The 8,735-nt window shown below is 40.3% G+C and overlaps 1 protein-coding gene across 1 annotated transcript in view; it reads left to right on the top strand.

Moving 5' to 3' along the window:
* The first annotated feature begins 1,195 nt into the window (after positions 1 to 1,195).
* ADAMTS20 (ADAM metallopeptidase with thrombospondin type 1 motif 20) overlaps positions 1,196 to 8,735 on the top strand; it is a 143,361-nt gene continuing 135,821 nt past the window's right edge. The window contains exons 1-2 of the mRNA XM_081309281.1: positions 1,196 to 1,605; positions 2,164 to 2,525. Of these exons, the coding sequence (XP_081165407.1) occupies positions 1,515 to 1,605; positions 2,164 to 2,525 (453 nt within the window). The 5' untranslated portion in view covers positions 1,196 to 1,514. The remainder of the gene's footprint in view (positions 1,606 to 2,163; positions 2,526 to 8,735) is intronic.

Genomic DNA, 8,735 nt, shown 5'->3' with positions numbered 1-8,735 from the left:
AGGAAATAAAAACAAGTCTAGCTGGAATTTTGGAGACTAAATCCTTTTCATGAATTTCATTCAGAGGTACTTATTTATTGCAAACTCAGCTTCTTTCCTCCTCCCACCCCCATAACTCTTTAAGTCCAGAGACTCCTGGCATACACAGAGTCTCTTGAAAATGAGGCCTGGTCACCAAGCTCCACTGGTGGCTTCCTCTACCTACCAGAACTTTCTAGTATAGCTTATTTATTTTATTTTATTTTTTTTTGTTTAAAGAGTCTAAAATTACTGTGAAATATTAGGAGTAGAAAAACTTTCAATCTAATACTTACCTAATACTTGCCAGCACCTCTCATCTCTCTGGATGCTTGTATCATGCTGAGGTTTTTAAGTTCAGGGTTTTGTCCAGGCAAGCCTCTTGCTGCCCATCACATTACATGCTCACAGCAATATCTCTCCTCCATCTCTCTCTCTCTCTCTCTCTCTCTCTCTCTCTCTCTCTCTCTTTCATTAGGATAATATAGTTACATATAATAGTTGGGTTCAACCTGACAAAATCATACATGTGTAGAATTCATTTTCAGTTCAAGTTATCACTTTTTTCTCTCCTTTCCTTCCTCCTCTGAATCTCTTTCCTCTACTGGTCTTCCTTTTGCTCATCTATTTATTCATTTTTGATTGATTCTCTTTACTTTAGATAAAGGTGAAATTCCCTCTGGTATATTTATATATGCATATAGCATTATTTTTTGAAATCCATTTGCAATTTCATTTCATTATTTTACATATGGCTATCCAGTTTCCCCAGCATCATTTGTTTAAAAAGCTATCTTTTCTTCAATGTATATTTTTGGCACATTTGTGGAGTCTCAGATGGCTAAGTATATGGGCTTGTCTCTGTGTCTTCTATTCTGTTCAGCTGGTCTTCATGTCTATTTTGATGCCAATACCATACTGCTTTTGTTACTACAGCCCTGTGTAATTTCTGATAAGATATTGTGATGCCTCCTGCATCACTCTTCTAGCCTCAGTATGAGCAGTAGCTCTAGAGGATCTCAGTCCTAGTGGGGCTGGGGGAGCTGGGGAGGAGGGGGAGCGGACCGCGTCTCACACTGATTGGCCAGGCCAACCCCTAGGGGCGGGCTCTACCCCGGCGCTTGCCTGGCTGGAGGAGGCTATATTGCCACGGTTCCTGCTAGGTCGAGTAGCTTCCCCGCGCTGAGCTGGACTTAAGGAGAGGGATTCTGAGCGCGGTGTGGGCGCAGAAAGGGAGCAAAGCTGCCAAGAGGGAGCCAGGGGCTGTGGGGCTGCAGTGCGATGAAGCTGCGGCTCAGGGAGAAGAGGCTGGCGGTGTGGCTAGACTGGCCGGCGCGGGGCCCGGGCTACTTCTCGGGAGGCTGCTGAGGCGCCGGGGCGGCCGGCGGGAGAGCGGAGGGCGCGAGGGAGGAGAAGCAGCGGAGCGCAGGGGAAAGCCGGCTGGGCGGCCTGTGGCTCCGGTTGGTCTCCCTGGTTGGGATCCCCTGGGTGGAACCATGCGGGTGGCCAAGTGGCTGACCGGGCTGCTCTACCAGCTCTCGCTCTTCATCACCAGGTCTTGGGAAGTTCATTTCCACCCCAGACAAGGTAAGGTTACCGTGGGGGCACTTCAGCAGCAATGGGGGCCGAGGCCAGAGTGGGACAGGAGTATGGAGGGGGCGAGCAACTCTGTGGGTTGAGGGACGCTGGAGCTACAGGAAATCCTGGGACCCCAGGACCGTTTAGTCCTAAGCATCCCGAGAGATCTTGGTAGCACCGGATTTCGAGGAATCGCGCGCACTGGGGACACATCTAATTCCCCTGACCACGCGGCTGGGGCGCGTGGGGCAGGGTGGCGCTGGAACCCGGGGGGCACTAGTGGGTGGCGGCAGAGAAGCCAAGAGGGATCGGGGAAGGAGGTGGGCTGCCCAGGGCAATAAGTGGCAAAGTCTTTGCTTAGAACAAATTGGGATGTGGGAAAGCAGATCACGAACAGTCTCAACAGGCGCTTGAGGGTGTGGGTGTGTACGCTATCGCCTGCTTGAGTGCAACTCTCCCGACCCTGGGTGTACCAGGATCTTGAGACTTTTAGCGGAGATGACTGGTTGAAGAAATTTGGGGTTGGGGGCGCATGAGGTTTCAATGGCTATATCGCTGTGGCTGCAGAAGCTCTGGTGAAAACACTAGCCTCCTACGAAGTGGTGACCCCGGCGCGGGTCAATGAGTTCGGTGAAGTGTTCCCTCAGAGCCGCCACTTCAGCCGGAAGAAACGCAGCTTTGAGGCTCTGGAACCCACTCCGTTCAGGACCCACTACCGCATCAGCGCCTACGGGCAGCTCTTCCAGCTGAACCTGAGCGCGGACTCGACCTTCCTTGCTGCGGGTTACACCGAAGTGCACTTGGGAACCCCCGCGCGCGGCGCACAGGAGCACAGCGCTGCGCCCCCAGACTTGCGCCACTGCTTCTACCGCGGTCAGGTCAACGCGCGGGAGGATCAAACAGCGGTCTTCAGCTTATGTGGAGGGCTGGTAAGCTTGCTCTGAGCCCTGGGCATTTTCCTGCGAGCCGGGCAGTGGGGTTTTGAGTTGACGTTTGATGATTTAGGAGTTCATGGGGGGCCACCCGAGGAATTAACATATAGATAAAGCCAAGCTAAAGGCCACTCCGTTGGGGAGAGGAGTTTGGAAGGCTTTAATGCCAGGATGAGCAGGTAAAATCACGCCTCTGAGCAAAGCTGAGAGAGCATCTTTACTACAAGTGTCAGAAGATGGAGTGGTGATAGGCCTCAAGTAGTGTGGCTTGTGGGGGTTGTGCTATAAGTGGAGTCTGATTTCCAACAGCAGGGCTGGCTATTTTGTTTTAATGCACCCATACCTGGTCACCTGCTGAGGCAGAACCCTCTACATTTACTTGAATTTGGTAAAATAACTGGAATGTAGAATGATAAGAGAATGAATATGTGTGGAATGAAAAGGTTCACACTGGCAAGGTTTGAAAAGAACTTTGTTTGGTTGATAGTATAGGGATGACCATTCATCTGTGAAGTACAGAACAGGGAGGAGGTAGAATCTATTTAAAATGCATTGTACCTGCAAGGTTCAAGTGATCTAAAAAGACCTGCATCCTGCAAATGAGAAGTGATCATTAGTGTTAGAAGAATAAAGGACTAAGATAGTTTTAAAACTTTAATGAGGAGAAAGGAAATGAAATAAAATATTCAACTATTTGATTTGTTTCTCTCCCATTAAAACATATTCTCAACTTTTTCCCTGTGAACATAAGCAGTCTGCTTAAGCCTAGAACCTCTTTTCAGTAATTATTTTAAACATACAACATAACATACATAATATTAAAAAGAAAGTCAATTAAATTCATTAGTCAAAATATTACAAAGCCAATTTGTGATATAGTAACATATACTTGCTTATTAACACATTAAATAATAAAATCTATTAGTCTATTTACTACTGTACTTTTGTGGTTGATGAATGTAAGCAATTCAGATAGCTACATGAACTCTAATGTAATATGAAAGTGTCAATTTATTGTTAACAAAGCCACAATGTCTGTGATTTCACTTATAGTCATAATTGGAAGAAATGTTCAGCTATCAGAGGTTAGTGAGAATTAAGCCGTAATTTTTTTTTTCCATCCAGTTTCTTGGAACCCCAGGTTAAGGACGTTTACTCTAAAACAGATCTTAGCTCACTTCATCAGTGACTCCTTTGAAAAATGTATGTTCAAGAAGAATCAAGAACTAAGGGGGCTGGGATTGTGGCTCAGTGGTAGAGCCATCGTCCAGCACATGGGAGGCCCTGGGTTCGATCCTTAGCACCCCATAAAAATAAAACAAAGGTATTATGTCCAGCTACTTCTAAAAAATAAATATTTTTTTTAAAAAGAACTAAGAATTTGGTTAAAGGGTTCTAGTGTTCTCAAATACTGTCAATATTTTTAAGCAAAAACCAATCAACAAACCAATCAACCATACTTTTAGAAAGGTATTCAAAGATATTTTTAGAATATCTTCACTATTTATTATGTGAATGAATAAAAAATTAATAAAAGGTCTCTCCAAGCCAAATGAATAACTTCCTTGCAGGTTTAAGATGTCTTCTTGGGTGAGTGTTGGCCACTACTAAGTAAATTTGGATTCTTTGCTCTTTTTCAAGCTATTATCTTGAGTTGTATTTACACAAAATGACTTGAACAATTTCCTTCCTTTCTGCTGTAGATAAATGTAAAATATCTGCAACATCAGAATGGCAGAAACATACTCTAATATTTACACAGTCAATTATACTTCAAAGGAAAAAATTCTCTTTTCTACAGCCTTTTAAAATAATGTTTAGTTTGGAAAATCTAGATTTACTACTGCAAATTTGTCATGGTCAATATATTTTCTTGATTCAGTATTTTAGAACTTTTGGGAAAAACAGTCCAGATGGAAAACAGTATTAGGAATGATGTTTTTGCTCATTTTGATTCATAATATTGGTGTAATTCAGATTATTTTTTCCATATTCCCTTTTAGAATTCATCTTTTCTTGTCACTGTGCCAGTTTAGATATAGTTGCCTAAGTCATCATCCTGGATTATTAATCCTGTATTTAAATGCTATTTGCTTTTGATAAATTTAGTGATACTTTCAGTTTTTTTAAATTTAATATTTAAAAATTAATTGCATACCTATAAAAAGATAAAAATTTTCCAATGATATAATAAGTAATGAGAGGTATCAAGATCTAAGTAGATAACTTTTCAGTAGTGTGATCATAACCAATTTTAAGTCTGAATTATTAGAATTACTTTAGTGGCATTTCTTTGAGTTTTTCTATTTCTGATATTAGCACTAAAACACTTAATTACTACTTATTTGTAATTGTGAATATTTCTAACCTGATCTAACATTAACTTTCTTTAGATGAATAGTTTCATCAAAGAGAAGAACTTTTGGCAGATTTTAGAATCGATTTAACATTATATCAGATTCTTCTTTTTAGTCTCAGATTAGTCTTTAATCTTTATATCTGGATAAAATTGTGGTACCCACAGCCTGGGCCTGGTGTTTGTAGATAGATGTTGATATAAACTCTAAGAACTAAATAATACCAACCTTCTGGTCCTGTTCCTCACTTCCTAACTTACCTTGTTTCCTTGTGTACTTAATAATGATCTAGCTTGACCAATGTTAATCCATTAGACACTGTTTGCAGTTTGCTGAGGGACTTTTGGAGTTGTCTTATTAACTTAGAAATCTCTTCTTTCTCTAATTACTTTTTGCTTTGCTTTAGTTTTGCTTCAAATTGTGATGTTGCATTGTATTAAATGTTTTCCTGAATATGTTGAAATGAGCATTTGATGTTATTTTTTCTTGCTTTTTTTTTGGTTATTTTTGGTTTTCTTTTGTTGTAGTTGGTTTTATTTTCTTTTGGTACTGGGGATTCAACCCAGTACCAAACCCAGTGCTTAACCACAGAGTCACATCCCCAGCTCATTCTCTTTTTATTTAGAGACAGGGTCCCACTAAGTTACTTAGGGCTTCACTAAGTTGCTGAGGTTGGCTTTGAACTTGTGATCCTCCTGCTTCAGTCTCCTGAGATGTTGGGATTACAGGCGTGAGATATTGAGCCTGGCTCAATGTATATTATACACTGTTGATTCAAGCATACATTGGTCATTGATGACAACTGACCATATACAGGGCCATAAAATGTTCTGAGATATTTGTATTATTTGGGAGAAAGGCGAGGAAATTGTACTGTTTTGTTCTTCAAGTTCCTGGTGATATCCTTCAGTTTGAACCTTTCTGGTACCAGCAACTGAATTCTGGGCCTGAGAAATTAATGGCCTTCCCTTTCTTGCTCAGTTACAGCTCCCTGGTCTTGTTTGCCGAGTTCTGGCTGTAATGCCAGTTTGATTTCTTGTCAGGCTGATGCATTGTACAGTCCTAAGACACAGGGTTACTTTATTCCTGGTGCAGTACCTTCTCCAGTTAAGCTAGTTTGGTGGTGCTATGGTAATCTTCCAGATCTCCCTGAGGGCATGAAGCCTTCTATGGCATTTGAGAGTTAATGCCATAAATAATAGCTTGAATTTTCCCTTTGCCAAACTCTTTTACACCTCCAGTTTCTCTGTGTGGGGAGAACTGTTTCAGAAGATCTCTTTTGAGTCCTACATATTAAGCATGCTAGAGCACTTCTCTTGGCCATCTATTTCAACAATCTAATATGCCTTCTGATTCTGGAATTTTAACCTACATAAGAGACATTAGCACACAGACATCTTACCATTTCTTTCTTTGGCTTCTCTTGCCTTTTTCCTCATAAACTCTATGGAGGACTCTTTTGTATTTTTTTTAGTTAACCTATCACTTTTCCATCTTCCCATTTGGGGTAGCATCTACCCTTCCATCCTCTGGTGGCTGCTGGGGAATGTGACTTTTAAAGGAAAGGAACAAAAATTCAGATCAATACTTTCAAAATATTATCTCTGTCCAATCATTTGTTCAAACTGACAATGTTGAATTGACCTAAAACATGTGAACTAATTTTTTTTTCAATTTCTATATTTTATCCTTACTCTTGTCACTTTTTGAAGTCTTTGTATTTACACGTTTTCTCTTTTACTGAATCACTGAACCATAACTACTGTTGTTTAGTTTTCTTCCCAAGTGTTGGGCACAACAACCAGAAGGGGCTGAGTCTACCAGAAATTTTCTTTGTTTAACATGTGTAACTCCTGCTTTCCTCATCTTTCCTTCTCTATAGTTGTTCTTTCCCACAACTATGAGTATTTATTTATGTTATGATATACATTTTTCTGAACAGAGATTTATTTATACATCTTCAAAATCTATGGTAGATATGAAAATGAAGCTGGATCTTAAAATTATCTATGAGTAGTGTAATAGCTAATCAAACACCATTATTAACCAATTGATAGAATGTATAGTTATCAGGACTTTAATATTCCTATATTCAACTGTAAACATATATAACATTGACAAATGCTCTTGCCAGAGTTGGGGTCAATATTTAGTAAATTGCAGTGTTATTGTCATGTACTTTCCAGGATGTGATGCATAAATTTTCCAGAGGTTATTCCTGACAATCCCTCTGTCACTGGTAGCTCTCTTCTCATATTACCTAGGGGTTCCCTTCTTCCAAAGTCCCGCAGGGACTAACTTGACCACCTAGTCAGCTAACTTCACTATTTCTTGGTGGGATTTGAAGCAATGCAGTCTTTTTGGTTGAAGGAAACAGTTTCCAGATGTCATAAAACCAGAAACTGCATCTGGCTTATACAGTTTTCTCAGAGAGCAGCTTGCAGTGGCTATGTGAAACTTATTTGAAGTTTCACATAGGAACCATTCTGCAGCCTGTCAGGCTCTCCTGCTCTTGGATGACTGATTATTGAGTTTCTCTAGTAATTTCTTGTTCAGACAGGAAATAAAAGTATGGAAAGTATCAATGGTGTCTGTACTATTTTTTGTCTGCTCTGGAAAAATTAAGTTTTATCAGTTTTCAAACTTCCTACTTTCTCAGAATTAATATAGTCCCAGATAATTACATATGCCATTCTTCATTTATATTTTGTTGTAAAAACTCGTAATGGTTTTAGTTATTCATGTGCTTGCTCAAATATTTGATCAAACAACAGTAGAGAGAATTTCCTATACATCTACTTTCAACATTCTAGAGTATTGTGGTTCATGTTTTCAAGAAGCAAATGTAAAGATGGAGTTTTGTTCAATGGAAGTGCCTGTGCTAGAGAAACTAAGGGGAGACTTGGGGATAGGGGCATGTAAGTGTGAAACAGGTGAAGCCAGAGGATGAAAATGTTGGGTAGAAACTCCCTAGGCCACTTGGAAGTACAAGCGATCCAGCAAAGCCCTTGAGCCAGATATGGCTGGGAGAAAAATCTCATACCTCCTCAAAATAAGTCTATTTGGTATTCCTGTCACATTTGGTTACTAACTGGGAGTAGTTTGGGGAAATAATGGTGAGGTAGCAAATGTTGATGGGTTTCAAAGTGCCCTTGTCCACTTATGTTTGACATTATCAGAGCAGTGACACCATGCACATAAACACTTAAGACACAATCTATTAAGCGCTGTTTTTTTTTTTTTTTTTTTTTAATAATATTTTATTGTTGGTTGTTCAAAACATTACATAGTTCTTAATATACCATATTTCACAGATTGATTCAAGTGGGTTATGAACTCCCATTTTTACCCCGTATACAGATTGCTGTGTCACATCAGTTACATTTCCATTGATTTACAAATTGCCTTTCTAGTGACTGATGTATTCTGCTGTCTATCCCATTCTCCACTATCCCCCCTCCCCTCCCCTCCCCTCCCCTCCCCTTCTCTCTCTCCACCCCCTCTACTAAAAATCGTTTCTTCCACTTATATAAAATTATTAAGCGCTGTTAAAAGAGTGTATAAAAAGTTCTATGTGAACTTTGAGGAAGGAGGTGTTAAGGGAGTTGTTGAGGTCTGTGCTGGGGAAGGCTTTTGTTATAGTTTAGATATGAGATGTCCTTAAAACTCATATGAGAAACAATGCAAGAATGTTTAGAGGTAAAGTGATTGTGTTTTTAGAGCCTTAATCTAATTGGTGCATTGATCCACTCAAATGGGTTAACTGGGTGATAATTGGAAACAGGTAGAGAGTGTGGCTGGAGGAGGGAGATCACTGGGAGGCATAATTTTGGGGGTATTTATTTTGTCC

The sequence above is a fragment of the Spermophilus citellus genome (assembly GCF_964194105.1).
Source record: "Spermophilus citellus genome assembly, chromosome: 10".
Lineage (NCBI taxonomy): Eukaryota > Metazoa > Chordata > Mammalia > Rodentia > Sciuridae > Spermophilus > Spermophilus citellus.
The sequence above is the reverse complement of the archived record's forward strand: the minus strand, read 5'-3'. Positions and strand labels throughout refer to the sequence as shown.